Source organism: Phascolarctos cinereus, unplaced genomic scaffold (assembly GCF_003287225.1).
Source record: "Phascolarctos cinereus isolate Bilbo 61053 unplaced genomic scaffold, phaCin_HiC Scaffold_3;HRSCAF=262, whole genome shotgun sequence".
NCBI lineage: Eukaryota > Metazoa > Chordata > Mammalia > Diprotodontia > Phascolarctidae > Phascolarctos > Phascolarctos cinereus.
In genome coordinates, this window is record NW_027555736.1 from 187,160,221 (window position 1) to 187,178,626 (window position 18,406).

Consider the following 18,406-nt stretch of genomic DNA (forward strand, 5'->3'; position numbering starts at 1 on the left):
AAATCACCGTAACATTTTACAGGGCATCATTAAGCTGCCTAAATGTAGCAATTAAAAGGTCTGTGGAAATTGTAAAAAACTACACTAGTCTTGAATTCTTCAGAGGAAAAAGTAGGATATTTTAGAAATCTGATCAATTAAAGGTCAATGCAGAACAAGTCAAAAAACTGGAGACATTCAACCAACCCTTGGCAACACTGACTTCAAGGATTTACCTATTATACCTTAAAGACAACCCACTCAGTGACTTGAAGAAACGTTAAGGCTTTAGGAGAAAATTTAAAGCAACCAAGTCAACTTCTATAGACCCCTTAGAAAGATGTATATAAATAACTACTAAAGACAACAAATCACGTAAGGGCAAAGAAAAAGTGCTGCAGAAATACGATGTAAATATTAATTACCCACACAAACTCCAAAAACACTATGAAATGTGGGTACTATATACAGCCTGAATAACTTTGAGATTTCATTTTTATATGAAAATTATAAATTGTGCACATTGTACAAAGGATGGGAAGCTAACACTTGTTCATTTGCTAGATCTTCTAAAGAAAAACCTGCTAATTCTAAAATCTACACAATAACCTCATTCAACAACAACATATCAAGAGAGTTATTTAATTTAAATAGAAATTTTCAAAGTTACCATCAGAAAAACCTATCACTTTTCCTATTCAGTATATCCTCATCTGCTATAACCTTAATACATATTGATCATAACTTTTTTCATTCAAAACTCATTTTACATACCTTCTTAAAATTATGAGTTGGGGGTAGGAAGGAAGACACTAAGAATAGTCTACCCTCTCTACACAAAGGTTCAAAAATGAATAAGACAGAAATAAAAGATGTATTTTCCCTAATCTGCTTTCAACTACCATGCTTCTTTCTAAAGGCAGAGTTTGAAACTAGATGTAAGCTTTTCTTTCATGCTCAATGGAATGCAATAAATAATCCTAAAAGATTAAAGTAAACCTATCTATTAAAACCTCTGGGGACCTGTAATATTATTTAAGTCCCTAATATAAGCCTTGGTCTATTGTTAAATATTTTTAAACTATCCTAAAAATGTCACATGAATATATTAATCATTGTCTCAAAAGATGAGGAACAGTCATAATTCCTAATAAAAGAATTTATCTTTGAATTATTGACAATACTCTTTCAAAACACCCAGGGAATGAAATCCTTTCCTCCTTATATAGAGAAAAAATAATGTAATGCTTACATTCGGAGCCAAATGTCCATATAACCTAAATGTAGGCCACAGATTTAGCATCCTACAACCACAGGCTTCAGAACTTGGCAAACATCTGACAAATGCACAAAGGTTTAGCAATGATACCGCTAGTGCTCAGCACAGCAAACAGACTGCACGGGCGTTCCAACTGCCAAATTACCAAATAAGTTTAAAGAATTACAAGTGTTGGTAGGAAATATGTAGGCAAAAGTTATTTAAAATCTCTCATGTTTAGACCTTAGTTTATATACTAAATGTGCACATGCCTAAACTCTGTAACCAAGGAGAGTTGAAACATCTCAACAAACCACTTTTTCTATACTTCAGCTTATTCATTTGAGTAAATACCCAATTTAATCCCATTTACTTACATAGACCCAATTTCAGAAAGCATAAAATATTTTCAGCACAAAGCAAAGTTAGAAAATTTCTCTTAATTATCAAAAGTACGGTGAACGTGGCCACCATTTTTTTAAAATCAGAAATCAGAGGGGATTTAAGGACTCACACTTCAAGATGATAGAAGTGTTGTTGAAGAGGATCTTTCCGAAACTAAAATACTTCTTCTTCTCCTGGAAAAAAAAAGGTAGAAAAATAAGGAAAGGCAGTATGGTATAGTAATTAGAAAGATGGCCATAGGGGCGGCTAGGTGGTGCAGCGGATAGAGCTTGGGCCTTGGAGTCAGGAGGACCTAAGTTCAAATATGGCTTCATACACATAACACTCACTAGCTGTGTGACCCTGGGCAAGTCATTTAACCCCACTGCCTCATCTAGGGGGAAAAAAAACCCAGAAAGATGGCCCTAGAGAGAGGAAGACCTGAGTCCATCCCTTTTCTGAGACATTCAGACTATGAGACACCAGACAAGTTACCAACCTAATTTCTCAGTGCCCTAAGCAATTCTCTAAGACTACAAATTTCTGAGGTGACAACCTCAGAGAAAGAAGTCCATTTCCACCTACTACACCCCAGTTCCTAGACCATTCAGGTCAGAGGTCTAGTTCCTGCCTCTGATAAGGATGGCTAGATTGGATCAGACCACTTGATAATACATTTTAACTTTCTCCAAAGAAGAACATCACTGGCTGAACAATCTAAATTTTGCAAAACCTCAAGATTAGTTTTCTTCATTAGGAGAAAGAAAAGAGGAAAAGCAATTATTAAACCCTACTTTGTGCCAGGCACTGTGCTAAGCACTTCACAAATATTATTTCATTTTAGCCTCACAAAAACCCTGGGAGGTAGATACTTTTATCAACCCCATCTTACAGTTGAAGAAAGTGAAATGAGCTGCCCCAGGTCACATACCTAGGGCACACACAGACCTGTAAGTGTCTGTGGTCATATATGAACTCAGGTCTTGCTAACTCCAAGCTCAGGACTCTATCCACTGTGACGCCAGCTGCCTACAGTTTTACTCACTTCTTTCCTTCTATGGCAACTCCTGTCACTGAGGCAGGTATGTTTTTATTTAACAGAATGTGAACTAAAAACTCTAGGAAGTCAATGGCCAAACATAGAGTTAAATTCATTTTCTGACTCGCTTTCCTCATTCAATTCATTTCCTTTCTGGAGGAGTCAGACCCAGTCTACTATTCAAATTAAACTGAAAAAACACTTGTTAAATGCCTATAATGTGATGAGCGGAATGCTTGAGGCCGAGGGCGATCCAAAGTTTAAAAGAGACATAATTCTTACACTCATGAAGCTTATTTAGCAGGGGTCTACAAGTACACACAAGAATAACAAAAAATACATCATATGTGAATTACTAAAGTGAAAAACAAGCACTTTGCAAAAAAAAAAGGTTCTGGGGAAAACGTCTTTACAGATTGAGAGACTTGGGCAGTGTGGGAAAAGGGACGGAAATCAAGGAAGCTTCTTCATAGAAAAAGTTTTCGAAAAGTGTAAATAAAGGTGTAGAAGTTCCTCTTCTAGGCCTAAATGCAGTATATTTTCAAATATAGTAGAAATAACATATCATGCTCATTATCAATAAGTTAAATTCCTAATTGGAGACTACAATTATCACCCTCCAAAGAACATTTCTAACACTTTAAGAGCTATGGGAAACAATGAGATCAGGTGTCCTCGCCTCCTCACGAGCCTGAACTGAGTTCTACACATGTCAGTGAGCAAAGAGTGTAAGTTAAGAATCAATATGATTTTCAATATGATGGGTTTTTTTAAATTTCCTGCCTGCATTCAATTTGTCCTGCACAAAAAGGGCATCTGACAGTATTCTGTGATTTCCAAAAAATCCATACCAAATTTCAGGATGAGGTGTGCCATTCTCTCCATTTTGGCCATACCCATGCTAAGATATGAGGCAATTACAAAGCAATGGACGTCCAAAGAGCTTCCATGCGGCCTGACTACACACCAAATACTCGGGGACAGTCCAGTTCATACACGGAAGCAAAGGCCATGAAAGAGGCCCTACTTCCTGAATCTCCAATCTAACCAGAAGCACTTGTAAAAAAGAAAGTTAACTATTACTAGACGACTCAATAAAAGAAAAGGTCTGTAATGGGATGGCAGAAAGAAAGATCTCTCTTTAGATAAGAGATCAATTTCTCTGTCCTCCAAGTCACGCCCAGACTTGGCGGCTCTTCCCTTACTTTTCTGATGGGAACCTGTTCCCTCCCTTCAGATGTGCCGCCGGCCTCCTCCCTCCCGCCCTCACTGTCATTCCTTCGGCCCCCTGACTATATCGCTCCTTTTTCTAAAGGAAAGCGGGCTCGGCTCCCGGGTCCCTGAGGGTCGGCGTCAGATGACACAGTGGGGCCCCAGGAATCCCAACCCCTCTAACTGGCTGAGTTCGCAAGAGTCCGGACTGGACCCCTCGGGCCACCGTAGTGCCAGCGTTGGGTCGCTACAGAGACGAACGCTCACCAAGTGCACCGGGACATGCCACTTGGATCTCTCGGCGGCGGCGGCCGGTCCTGGCCCCGCGCTTGGAAGAGACAGCGGGGACGGCAACGTCCCGAGAAGAAGCAGAGTGATAGGAGCCAGCCGAAGCCACGCAGCGACCGCCATCTTCGCGGCCATTGAGTGTCCAGAGACAGCGTCTCGCCTTCTTCCGGTCTCCCTCCCGCCTCTTTCCGGTCTTGCGCTAGGGGGAGGCATTATCCGGGTACTCCTAGGCTCTCCAAGCTCGTGTTTGGTTTTGACACGCTGATCGCACCCTCCCTTCCTCCAGCACCTTGGCCTTTCTGCGTGTTCAAGCGCAAGGCCTCGGACGTACTGCGCAAGCGCTGTTCCCTTTTGGGTCACCTTGGAGGTGTAAGGATGAGAGTTGATATCCCCGACCTCCGCCCAGGCTAGGTTCCTTGACCGCCTTTGAGGGTTGGACAGACTTTTAATACACTGCATTTCCCCCACGCCATCGTCTCCCCTCTTCCGTACCCCCGATAGACATATAGCGCCTTCAAGTTCAAAAGGAGCTTCCCCATCCCTCTTCCAGAAGATAAGCTTGGCTTTAGAGGGAGGCCCCTCAAAGAAAGGCTCCGCTGACCTTAGCATGGTAGAGAGGATGTTAGAGATCTCAGGACCGTAGCTAGCTTCACCGTCTTATTTTTACCGGTGAGGAAATTGAAGCCCAGAGGGGCAAAGGATTTACCCAGGTCACACAGCTAGCCAAGAAACTAAACCTTCCCGCCTCTAGCTTCAAATGACCCAAGATCGAGTGCAGGTGAGTATATCTGCGCCTGCAGACAAGAACTGAAAAGTGAACAAGCAGAGCCTGACCTCAAAGGCGCTGGGATTGTTCGGCACAGAACCTGGGAAGACAGTAGGTGCTTAAATACATTGTTGAATGAACACGTGGGACCTATGGTTATCACTCATCTATTAATATTTATTTTGTATCTTGGCCGTAGTGAGCGCTTAATAAACCGGACTTATTTTTCACCAGAGGCCAAATATGTCTCACTTTTTTTTCTTTTCTTTTTCAAACGAAGGAATCGAGCCCTAAAGAGGTTGCAATGATTTTTCCAAAGTCATTGGGCTATTAGAGGCGATGGAGTTTTACTAGGGGAGAATAAATCTAATAACTTCTAATCAAGTTCTACTACCCCGACCCATGTGGTGCATTGTGGAGTGATGGGCCAGTTTCTTAAGGGGGCTGGGGGGATGCCTAACTGCGTTCCAATCTGGCAAGCAGAGACAAGGAAAATGCTCTGCTTCTTTCTCTTCTCCTCCCTCCCAGGTGTCTCTGAAATAAGAGTTAAGGTTATTCCTCTCCTCCACCTTCTTTAGTTAAGGCCACCCCCTCCCCCAAGAGGGCCTGTATTTTGACAAGACTTCCTTTTCCCAGAAGCCTTTGGGAAGGTGGAGCCTGGGCTGTAATTGACTAAAGACCTTTGTGTGGATTTAAACGACCCCCACCCCACCCCACCCCCGCAGCTGGCGATGGAACCTGTTTTAGTGTGCGGAGCGGCGGAGCGGGTTTGAGCCCCAGTCATCGGGGTGCGTGGAGCTGGTGGGCGGTCATGGAAGCGGCCGGCGCCGAAGACGCCATCAGGTAAAAGGCTCCCGGCTCCCGCTGCAGCCTCGGCTCCAGGGAGGACACTTAATGAAAGGAAGGGGGATAGTCCCTCTGGCTAATGTGTTTTGTTTTTTTTTTTAAATGATTATTCTTCATGTTTGCAATCTTTTATTCGCCTCCATATTTATGTTCCATAACTGTGATACGAGTTGGTCATTATTTATTATCATCAACGCTTTATGATAGCCGGGGTACAGTGAGGTTGGCGGCGTTGGGGGGAATGGAAGGGCAGGGGCAGGGTTTGGCCAAGGTCACGGAACCTGCCTTTGATAGCGACGGGATTGGAAATCTGCAGGGTTGCTAAATTTCTGGGCTCTGTGCTTACCTGGTTCGACCCATTCCTCTTTTCTGTAGCAGTCACTCATAGTCATTCTCCAGACCTGAAAATAGGATTGAGAAAGTATTTCCAACCATCGATTTTTAAAAGCAGCTCATAGTGAATCGTGATCTAGAGTTGAAGGTTGATTACTCGCCTTATAGGCAGTCCTTTAGGCAAGTACACATTCCCGGACATGTTTGAGAAATTCGGGCTCAAATACAGGAGCCTTTGTAATCGTTGTGAATGTGCTGACTCGAGATATTCTAAGCCACACCTCTGCTCCAGTCAATTGTAATAAATAAATAGATGCGCAAGTTCACGTAGGTTATAATTATTTCAGCCTACCCAAGCTTACTGAAATCTGTTAGTGCCCGGCTTTGTTTTGTTCCTGAAGCACTTTTCTGTAACCTCATAACTAAGTACGTATCACCTTAAAAAGCAAAACGTTTTTTCCACTTTTGTTTCTATTATCACCCTCATAATCCAGATTGCTTTAGTGCAGTGGTGTCCCTTGACCAATAGTAAGCTGCACTCAGCTTTGCTCGGGATCTTATTTCTCCTATAGAATTCACGGAGTGTAAGTCCTGTGTGTAGGGTTTTCCTCTCAATTTTTTTTTCTGGGAGACAGCAAGATAACTAGGCATTATCATTTGGAAGTGTTACACTTGTGTTACTTTGGTATTTTATAATTAAGGTATTTTTTTTTCCTTTTGTGGCAGAATGTTGTCACAGAAGGTAAAGAATGGACTTCAAAAGGCATAGCTTTCTCTGTTCATATAATAACCAGATAAATTTAAAATATTAAATCTGGCAAAGACAATAGAAAGTCAAATTCTTAAAACTTTTTATCATTTAGCTTTCAAGATGAAGCTGTGGATAAAAGCCTCTTTAAGGACTGCAACAAAATTGGTTTCTACAGGTAAGGAAAGAGAATGTTTTGTGAAGCAACATTCCTGATAGCATTTCAGAACTGATGCTCATTAAACATTTGAGAAATTTTAGGTCATAAAAATAAAAATGTCCTTATAAATTAGCTAAATAATAATAATAGCTTCTTGGTTTCTTCTCTTTTTTAGCAATGAGAAAAATTTATGGGGGCATCTTATTGTTAATTCATTAAGCTACTGGATTAAACAGTGTGTGTCTTCCAATATGTCAATGTCTCAACACTAGCATGGACAGTTACCAAATATGTGACCCGTAAATGTCATCTATGAAAATGATCATATCTCCTCAAGAATTATAGCCAAAGGAGATAAAATATAATCCTTGGCCAGTGTGTTGTTTAATTTTCTTAGCATCTGAACTGGCCAGGCCTGTATAAATTAATGTCATTCTGAATTGGGACATATCAGAATGTGCATTTTCTCTGATAACACAGTAATCCCTTGAATTTTGCCAACCAAAAAGTACCTCTCTGACATCTTCTTGGTATCTGTAGACGTCAGAAGCTACTCCCAAGGAAGAATACCTATCGGGCATTACTGAGCTCAGTCACAACAGGCAAAGACAGCACCAAATTCCAGATCATCAATGAAGTGAATAAGGTGAGACCAGAGTTTCCCCAATAAAAGTTTTTGCTTCTGTAATTAATTGGGCGATATATAAGTATAATGCCTTTAAAAGAAATTGAAACTGCCTACAGTAGTCCAGAAATACACTGTTCCCTACACTGGTCCAGAAATACTTGGAGGTTTCAGGAGGGAGTAGGGAACAATATTACATGGGGGTGTCTATACCAGCACCAGTTTATTCTAATTTTTTGGACACTGTCCAGCTAAATATGCCAAATGGGAACAAAACAGCAAATTCAGAGTTTGCAGGCAATGAAAAACACTTTTGAGTATTTTACAATTTCAAGATTCAGTATCCTACAGAAAAATACTTTCAGTATCTTAAGTTTCAGAAATTCTAGTTCACTAAAATACTTTGGCTAGTGAGACATCATAATTATGCTGCTGGATAGTCTAAAGTGAGAGGACAGGAGCAGGTATTTGGTACTTGGCTCATGATTTTTTTCCCCTCAACATCTGTAGTCATTCTGATGCATAAAATGTCAGCCAAATTAAGCTGATCGAGTAGAGTATGATGCAGCTGGCAGAATCAGTGTGACAGGGGCCTGGGATGAATGTGTTTACCACAGGCACCATAAACGTCAGCAGTCTCTAAAAGCATCATGTGTCTCTATGATCTCAAAAACTAATCTAGCTCTGAAATACAATTTGTTTTAACTACTGAAAATATTTGGGGAAGTAACTCAGCCAGATTCATTTCAGTTTAAGCATTTAAGTACCCATCAAGGTACTAGGCATCTCTTACTTTGGTAATTCTGGGATAGAAGCTATAAAAAGATTTTTCCCTATCCCTATGCATATGAGAACCTTAATAGGGCTACCCCAGTCCCAAAATGTTTTCAAGAGCCCCCATTTCTGCCTCTGTAGCTCAGGGTCAGTCCTCTCAAAGCAGAATAGGTACCTATCACGACTTCAGAGGACATGTCCTTCACCTTAAAATAGGGAGTTTCCTTATTTTACTCTTGATACTACAACTGTCTAGGACTTCAGATTACAAAATAGAATTATGTAATTTGAAGTTATGGAACAACATCTAGGATTCCTGTAGCCACTTTATGCTAAGGGAATAGGGGAATAGATCTGGGATTCTCTCCAGAGTTTCCTTTCCAAAATTCAAATCAAGAGATATATCCAGAGTTATCCTGGCTATTAGAGGGTTGAAATCTTGGGCCTGCTGACTTACATAAATACCTTATAAAGCTCTTTTCTTCAGTTGCCTTACCTATTCAAATATATTGTTTATCACTTAATTTTCTTTAGCACCAAATACATACTGGCTTTCTAATTTCCAAGAGGAATTAATATCATTGCTTGGTATCTTCATTATCTTTGATTATTTACTTCAGAGTTCCCTATAACCAGCAAGCCACAGGCCCAGGGGAAGTAAGGCTGGGCCTACCATATTAAGCAGTCATATCTGATTCTAATCTAATGGCTACTTGGGGAGCAATCACATCTGATTCTAGTTTAATGGCCACTTGAGGATTTTGAGGTGACATTGCCCCCTTTTGGGAAGCCAGATAGAATCACCGACTCATAAGGGCTTCTGGCCTCACAAATGAAGAAGTAAACCCTGTAGCTGGCTCTCTAGTCACAAACCTTTGAGGAAGGGCAAAAGGCATTATGGGTTCAGGAAATGTGGGAGGTCCACAGAATAAAGGCCTCTTAAGAAGTCATCGGTCCTGCCTGCCCAAGCACTTGGTCAGCAGCCTTTTCCTTTCATCTTGTCCTCTCTTTCCATTGTGTTCACCATCCAGAAAAGAGGTGTCAAAGTAGGAGACGTGCATACTACTTTCTGTCTTAGGGAAGCCCAGTTAAATACATTGAGTACTTAACAGTCCATCCAAATGCTGAGATGTCTAGAGGTGTAGCAGTGTAAAAGAGGAAGGCAGGCTTCAAATGCACTGAAAAGTTCAGTGTTCCAAATTGAAAGCCCTCAAGGCAGCTTTCCTCAAGGTATTTGACACCAGTGCCAGAAGTGGTGGACTCCCCCACCACATTGCCTTTTACAACACTCTAGACCATTTGTCTGCAAACCCTTCTCCATGGACCCTGAATACTTGAAGGACAATGTTGTGCAGCTCAGACACAGAGACCAGAGCCTAGGAGAGTTGGACACCCTCATGGAAGAAGAAGCCAGAGTCCAGGAGGTCCCACAGGATCTCACCATAAGACAACACCCGACATGGTGGGAAGCAGAAGAGACTGATGTCAGCCACCTCCCCATCAAGACGGAAAATGATGAGGAACCCGTGGATCAGACTCCAGGTAATGGGAACTCTGGGGATGTGTAGGAAACTAGAGGTTCTGCGATCGCAGGCAAATGCACGTGAAGGTCGGGGGAATCTGCTGCTTCAGACCTTGGAGTTGTTCACCAGACTTATTTCTCAGTTTCACCTCTTTTGGTTGTGCCACACCCATCACTACATCACTGGGTCTGAGATGGGTGAACTAGGAGTCTATGTTGGCATTCCCCCGTTGTGATATGCTCGGTTTTCTTGAGGTGTCTGCCACACCCAGTGCTCCTGAAACTATTTCAGCATCTACTGGGAAAATAACTGAGCTTTAAATTAGTTTTTGAAATCCCAGAAATGAGCAGTCAGGATTCCTTAGCAAAGCTGTGGTCTGCTGATCCAAAGGGTTAAATGTTAGTCAAAGAGTGGGTCACTCACTTAAAATTATTTCAATGCAGGCATTCAGAAGGCATGTTCCATTGCATGAATTCCTTTATATTTGCTATGGATAATGGAAGATGGTAGAGCTATTCCAGGGTCAAAAGTTATTGGGTAGATTTGGAGATGGACAGTTCCTTGAAAGGCTGAGGGGAGGCTGATAGGAGAGTGGATTGTATGAACAGTTATGGGTTTGTTGAGAAAAATCTAAATAGTGTCTAATCAAAGAAGTGCTGGTTTCTTTTTTTAAGATTGGCTTTTCATTCTTTTTACCCTTACCTCTCCATTTGTAGTCATAGTCAGGTCTTGGCTTGAACTATAAAGAAGAGCTACCCTAAAAACGGGAGGGCAAAGATCTAAGGTACATTTAGATGTATTTATATTTATTTATAGATAGATAATATCTATTTATACTTATTTGAATCTATATATAGATATATAAATCTACATGTTTATATATATAGTGGGCAGGGGGTCACACACAATATAGAGAGATAGACTTCTCAAGCCAGTACTCCCTTGGAATAAACCTTTTACAATATTGCTTCATTCTGCATGGTGATCTTAGCTTTTAAATTTTCTTGCGGTGAGAATAGCCAGCCATCTGTCAAGTGTTTTACTTTCTTTTCAGGCTGTTCTCAAGATTTCGCTTGTAACACATCTTGCAGCTTCCTCAAGGAAGAAGATGTGCCTCTGAGCCCTTCTATGGCCACAGCAGGTGTGTCCTGCAAAGCAGAGCCTGAAAATGATAATTGCCAACCCCCCAGTTTTTTGCGCTTTGCCTCTTCTTCTAAGGCTGATGGGGATGGACCTTTCCCCAACCAGCCTCCTCCTCGGCGAATAAGGCAGAGGCGGCGCTCATTAGCCAACACGATCTCTGCTGAAATGGCCAGGAACAGGAGGTTAACATGGGATCTAGCCAGACGATCAGAGGCACATCTGGACAGGTTAATTGCCATTGGGGAAAGGGCTAATGCTCAACGTGAGGTTGACAATGTTCTCAGAAGAGAATCAGTGATAGCAGTAAACCAATTGGCTACAACTGTGGAGGGGGCAATAAGTGCCCTGCACCAATTTAATGAACTCCTGGACCATTCTCTAAACCCTGGAAAATCCTAACTATCTGCTGGGAAAACTGCTATTCCACTGTCCTGGACCTTTGCCTGGTCCCTGACATTGTGGTGGGAGGGACCTGATGCCAGCAGGAAAGGTAAGGTTCTACCTTCCTGGGAGAGTAGGAAGGTGGCATCACCTGGATCTCCTCCAGATAGTCATGGGATAGGTGTTCTGTGACTTACCCTGTTACGTGTTTTATTGTTCACCCATTGTCGGTCACGATTTTGGATAAATAAAATTTCATTTCTATACAATTGTGGAAAGTCTGCTTAATGAAGAAAAAAGCAAAGCACGTCTCCCACATTGATTCTAAATCACCCACACCTCTTTTTATTTTTTATTTTTTTTTCCCCATACATGGCTACAAGCTTTGGTGACTGGCAAACTGCCCCCACTTTAATTGTGTTTAGCAGAGGGAAGCTATAGGTTGGGGGAAAAGAATTACTGCTCTCTGCCCAGAACATTGGGTGTCTTGATAGCCATTCGAAAAATAAGCATACTGTTGTAGAATAAGAAAGAGAGGCGTCTGAAAGTGATTTAGGCCATTACACTTCAGGCATTCTATATAGATGGACGTTTTCTTGAAGATTTATAGGAAACCCAAATCCATGGTCTCCCTCACTAACCCATTTTTTATTTTGTTGTGCAGTCATGTCTGATTCATCGTGTCTGACTCCTCATGACCCCATTTGGAGGTTTTCTTGACAGAGATACTGAAGTGGTTTGCCATTTCCTTCTCCAGCTCATTTTCCGGATGAGGAAATTGAGGCAAACAGGGTTAAATGACTTGCCCAGCCTAGTAAGTATCTGAGGGCAGATTTGAACTCGGGTATTCCTGACCCCAGGCCCAGCCCTCAATTATCCACTTTGCCCACCTGGCTGCCCCACTGTGGAATTCTTTATTTAATCAGTTACAAATTCTGATAATGCTTAGCTCCCTTACATTAAGCTAAAATTCCCTTTGCAGCTTTAGTCTAGAGACTCTTATTAAAGTACAGCTGATCATCTGCATAACAGTTCATCGTTTAAATTACTGCCAGTCTCATTAATTCAGTTCCTATAACTTTGCTTCTTCGTTAGGCCTATTTTCTACCCCCTTTAATCATGTCATTGTTCTCCTTTGTCTCTTGATCTTTTTAAAACTATAAAAAAAGAGATTGAGAAGAAAGATAATAGAGCCAGCCAAATAGAAGGATGATTTGATAACTTTTCATATTATACTCTGTGTAGAAAGAGGCCAGGGTTTGTCCTTTTTTTTTCTTTTTTTATGTTAACTACTGTCCTTCATGAAAAGATCAGTTGAATTCAAACAGGCTAATTTTTGTTCAATCACGTCCAACTCTTCGTGATCCCATTTGGGCTTTTCTTGGCAGAGATACTGGAGCCATTTGCCATTTCCTTCTCCCGCTCATTTTACTGATGAGGGAACTGAGGCAAATGAGGTTAAGTGACTTGGCCAAGGGTCATATAGTTAAGTATCTGAGTAATACTAGTACTGTTACTAGAATAATACCAGTAAGCATCAGAGGCCAGATTTGAACAAATGAAGATTAGTCTTTCTGACTTAAGGCAGGGTGTCTATTCACTTTACCACCTAGCCTCCAAGCAAGGTAATTATTTGGTTCAATTCAGTGCATGTTAAAGTTTTACTATTTTCAAATAGTAGATACCTCTCAGAAACAGGTGAACAAGTAAAAGATAATTTGACTAGGAGGTGAAAAGTGACTTCCCATAAAAAGTGACACATAAATACGCCCAGCTCTGAAGGTATTCTGAGGTTTCTGAGAGGCCAAGGGGATGAGGAAGGGATTACCAGCCATGGGGTGGCTAGCCTGTACAGGGGCAGAGCTGGAAATTCAGGGACAGCAGGCAGGCTTGTTTGATTGATTTATATAGCAGCGTACAATCAAAGTAGAACATTTTATGACCATATTAGATGAAACTACCTTTACATTTCACAAATATGTGAATTTCACTAGTCTTTAGTTTTACATTTCAGACCTAGAAATTAAAAATCAACAGTGTCTAATAGAAACCCCTCTCTGATTTAGACAAAAAAAACATAAATAGTAAAAATTTGGAATTGAAGCAAAACAGTCACAGAATTTGGGAGGTGGAAGGTGCTATAGAAATCTAGTGAAACCTTTATCATTTTACAGATTGTTGTAAACTGAGTCCCAGAGACATTGTGACTTTCCTTATTGTGGAGGTTTTTGGTTTTCTGTTTTGTTTTCTGGTTTGTTTGGGGTTTTTTTGGAGGGGGGGGAGGAAATCAGAGTTGAGTGCCTTGTCCAGGGTCACACAAATAGTAAGTGTCTGAGGTTGGATTTGAACTCAGGACCTCATAACTCCAGGGCCGTTGCCCTTGTGACATTCTCTTAAAGGACAGTGTGACTTTTGCACAGTCCTCCCTCACTGAAATCAGAGTCAATTGCAAGTCGTGTCATCACATCCCTGATGTCATGGTCCTCTTCCAGGACGAAGGACAAACCACACACAAGAACAGCTGCCCTTTCAAAGTGGAGTAAGTAAAGCTTTTTGGAGACTAGATAGGTCTTCAACCAGACCTTGATTGAAGGCATAGGCATGGATTGATGAATAGAAGGAATCTATAGGCTATTTTAAGTGCCTGGAACAGCCTGAAGAAAGACACAAACCCAGTGCATACTGAGGATAATGAGGCAATCATCATACTTGGAAGAGATGATCTGTGTTGGGCCATAATGAGACTGGAATAAAGTTAGTTAGAACTATCTTGAGGTGGAAATCAGAACCTTGCGTACTAAGCTAAAGACTTTCAAATGAAGCAAAAGCAAACTTTTGGCCCTATTTATTGCATTTGAATGTAGTCATTGTGCTGAAACAAAACGTTGGCGTCCATTTGATCTTAACCACCAAAGTTACTGGGACTCCTTTGGGCTACGCCCTCAGGAATATATTAAATCATTGAAATGAGCACACGCTTGACTATCCATCCCAAAGAGATTAGTGATAATAATAAAAGACCTATATGTACAAAAATGTTCATAGTATAGTTTTTTGTGATTAAAAAAGAAACTGGCGAGGGAAGGGTTGGGGAAGGATTACCCAATGACGGAACAAATTGTGGTATATGAATAATGGAATTTTGCTACAAGATCAGCAATGATGGCTGTGATGACAAGAGAACCCTGGGAAGGCTTGTGTAAGTTGATACACCATGAACAAAGGCAAAGGCAGCCAAATAATGAATACAACATAAATAAAAAGTTAACTATAGCAATAAATCAAACATAACAGTTGGTAGTAGTGCTAGACTTATCAATTAAATAACATGTTCATCCCTTCTTCCTGTTAATAACTTTTGGGGAATATACTTTGTAAAAAGCAGTTATTGGATTTTTCTGGGAAATGTATGGATATGTCTCAATAAATTTGATTTTTTTAAAATAAATGTCAAGTTTGGGGTTTTTTAACAGTGGTTCTGGTAATACTATATAACTGCAAATCGTGGGGCGCCACAGCCCCTGAAAATCAAAATTGTAGATGACTCACAATTAGATTTGGACCTACATGGATTACAGCATATTGCCAGTGATGACAAGTATAAGATATACAGTTATCCCTTCCACATTGCAGCTTTCCCCACTGAAGTTCGATATATCTTGGGTTGGCGTAAGAAATTAAATGGGAATTTTTGGAGAGTTTTGCAGAAGCTGCAGATACACAAAGGCCAGCAAATGACAAAAAAATTTAGAAACTCAGAAATGTGTGAAATATATGTATAGTATTGTATGATATCAACATATTTTATCATTTAATACCATAATAATTCAAACTTCTTTGGTATGAAGGAAGGACCAAATAATTTTGTGTGGATTTTCCAGATCACAGGGGTGTCATCCCCCTAACCCCCATGACGTGGAAAGGATAACTATATCATTCAGGAAATACGTAGTTGGAAAAAGGTGGCCTGGTCCTATAGTGAGGCCAAAGAGTAACAGATGAATATGATTCAGGTGCTTCACTGATGCCTGCCACAAATTAAAAGGCCAAGAGGAAAGGCTTCTAATGTGTCAGCCTCTGCAGAAGGTGTTTGGGAGAACAGACAAGAATTACAGAGATAAAGAAAGCTTACATGGGTTGTGTGATGTCAATGAGATCACAGTTCTGGGAAGTATGAGACATGATGAGACAAACTGTAGGCAGCTGTAAAGTATGTGGTGGCCCAATTTTGTCCAGCTTAAGAGATGAGTCCTATTTAGAGAGGTTTCTATCCAGATGCCTCTGTATGATCACCCAAGTCTGACCCAGGAGAGCTGGAACTTGCTTACATGAACCAATTGTTAAATTTTCAGTGTGAACTTCAACATTTCCAGAATTGGCCAGTGCCACAAATCAAGGTTTGATTTATTGTTTAGTTCATAGTCTATTGAGGTATGGAATGTGGGCTGTATTGCTACTGAAACATTACAATATAATTGGGAAATATTTAACAAAAGAAAATACAACAGAATGTAGATAATGTTAATTTTTGGTTTTCTAAGTCAGTTTGCAGCACACAGGGATCGTTACGTACTCAGCCTTAGATAGCAATCCCTGTGAGCCACAGGTGGACAGAAAACCACATATTTACGTGTTTCTTTTTTATTAATATATCAGCACATTAAAATCAGAAAGGAGCTACATTTTACAGTTATCCCTTCTACATTGTGACTTTTTCCCTCGTGGTTTCTCTATATTGCAGGTCAGCATAAGAAATTAAATGGGAATTTTAGGGGAGTTTTGCAGAAGCTGCATATGATGAGTGAAGGCCAGCAGACAACAGTCTGTGACCAAATACTTAACCCGAATTTTATAATAAGGTACTCTAAAAAACCCCATAAAAGAAAAAGAAAAAGATTCAGACTTCTCCTCTGATATGAAAAAAGGGCCAAAAATTTTTACACAGATTCTCCAGATTGCAAGAGCGCCGCTACCTGAACCCCCAGGATGTGGAAGGAATACCTGTAATCTGTTTCAGGCTGCACTTAGAAGTGTTGTAGGCATCTGCCACTCTTGTGTCTTATGTTTGACATCTCTGGCCTAGATTTAAGAAAATGTTGGAGGAAATATTAATAATACAGATTAAACTTAAAAGTGTATCGGGTACTTTTTTTTCCTGAAGACCTTGTTAACATTTACCAGCACTTCTGATCCAACCAATTTCAAGTGCATAGAATTTCTATCCCTGGCCAGGCAAAAGGGTTTTGATTTTCTTTCGAATTCTACCCCATATCTATCCCCAAGTCTAATCCAAGCTTTCTCTGTGTTTCCTTGCACATAAACCCCACCCTCCAGGAATCAGCAATTCGAAATGGACCCTCAGTGTTCTATTTCCAATTGAGCTGAAGCTCACCCACTTCCCTGACCTGAGCATCAAAATTAACCTCGTCCTTAGCTTCTGAAAACACACTGTTCTCCTTCGAGCTCGTACAGGTACTTTTATCAGTTGCTCAGCAGGGTGTTAGTCATCCAATCTCATTACTCATCTAAGCACATCTTATCCCCTTCGAAGGAATATCCGGGAAGACATACAGTAATGGGCTTTTTGCCCTATTGTTACCTCAGGTTTCCAGGCTCTCTTTTTGCCAGAAGTGACCTAACCAATTATTCTGATTACCATTATAATTATGACTCGACCTGGTCATAATGCGGTAATCTGTTTATCCACTTGTTCCCAGGTTCCTCTCTTGGCTGAAATCTGTGAAATCGAGGGAAACATTTTCAGGTTTAAAATCAATGAAATGGCTCCCTTAAAACCAAGGTATGAAGTCTCTGATGTCTTTATACAGAAGCCAGTCAACAAAAGGTAGGTTAAGGAAGAGAGTATCTTAGATGCTCATTTTTTTTCCCCTTTATTATTGCTTCCAACAGTAGATCTATCTCATGCATGTCCGGTCCTTTCTTGGCAGTCTTTTTTTGCATCTGGAGACTGCTGTTAATTCTTAGCTAGCTCTCAGGGGCTGGTTTGCTAATTACCTATGCTGTTTTTGTCCTTTTCCACTTTCTGTCCTTTGTCTTAGTGCAGCTAAATGGCACAGTGGATAGAGCACTAAGCCTGGAGTCAGGACGACTCATCTTCATGAGTTCAAATCTGACTCCAGGCACGTATGAGCTGTGTGACCTTGGGCAAGTCATTTAACCCTGTTTGCCTCAGTTTCCTCATATGAAAAATGAGCTGGAGAAGGAAGTGGCAAACCACTCCAGTATCTTTGCCAAGAAAACCCCAAATGGGGTCACAAAGAGTCAGACACACCTGAACAACAACAACAAGTAAAGAGGCATAGCATCTGGCAACTGCTTCTTAATTCTCCAAACACAGTGGAGACTGGGAAATGTAAACAGCCTTGTCATAAGAACAGAAGCGTTTCATTCACCAGGCTCAAATGAGGAAGCGTTCCAGTCATGTAGCATGCTAGTAGTTTGTGTTGATGAAATGATAGATTTTTAAATCGTTCTTAATGTATGAATTAAGAGATCTGCCACATGGATTTTTATTCTAGATTTCTAAAACTTTTTATAGTCAAGTAACTTCTGAACTATCATTCCAAGAAGGTTTTAAAAATTCTTTGGGGAATGCAGCATTTTTTATATGCCCATAAAATTTTCATTAGCTCTAGATTTTGGAATGCTACTCTGTTCCATTATGACTGGTTATCTTTGTTATGCATATCATTTCATATATGGGTTAAGAGAATATAAGATTACCTTATAGTCACATCCCCTCATTAACACAAATTCCCATGAAAGCGTGAAGAAACGATTTAGTTTCTCTTTACATTAAATTCAACAAAGCCAGGCAGTCTTAAAGTCTCACCTCTGATAACACACTGTGTGACCCTGACCAAGTTGCTTTACTGAGTCCTCTGTCATCTCTCTGAGACTGTAAGCTGTGAGAGAGGTGCCAGCCC

At 40.7% G+C, this 18,406-nt stretch overlaps 2 protein-coding genes across 5 annotated transcripts in view; one reads left to right on the forward strand and one right to left on the reverse strand.

Annotated features, from left to right (window-relative positions):
- The window catches only part of TMEM87A (transmembrane protein 87A), a 30,279-nt gene extending 25,812 nt beyond the window's left edge, over nt 1-4,467 (reverse strand). For all 4 annotated transcript variants that reach the window (XM_078151362.1, XM_078151360.1, XM_078151361.1 and 1 more), the window contains exons 1-2: nt 4,140-4,467; nt 1,752-1,815 (exon numbers count right to left, since the gene is read on the reverse strand). In XM_078151362.1, the coding sequence (XP_078007488.1) occupies nt 1,752-1,815; nt 4,140-4,373 (298 nt within the window). In that variant the 5' untranslated portion in view covers nt 4,374-4,467. The remainder of the gene's footprint in view (nt 1-1,751; nt 1,816-4,139) is intronic.
- Nucleotides 4,468-4,530: 63 nt separating this feature from the next.
- The window catches only part of GANC (glucosidase alpha, neutral C), a 59,149-nt gene continuing 45,273 nt past the window's right edge, over nt 4,531-18,406 (forward strand). The window contains exons 1-5 of the mRNA XM_021009299.2: nt 4,531-4,938; nt 5,563-5,769; nt 6,969-7,031; nt 7,554-7,659; nt 17,177-17,304. Of these exons, the coding sequence (XP_020864958.1) occupies nt 5,738-5,769; nt 6,969-7,031; nt 7,554-7,659; nt 17,177-17,304 (329 nt within the window). The 5' untranslated portion in view covers nt 4,531-4,938; nt 5,563-5,737. The remainder of the gene's footprint in view (nt 4,939-5,562; nt 5,770-6,968; nt 7,032-7,553; nt 7,660-17,176; nt 17,305-18,406) is intronic.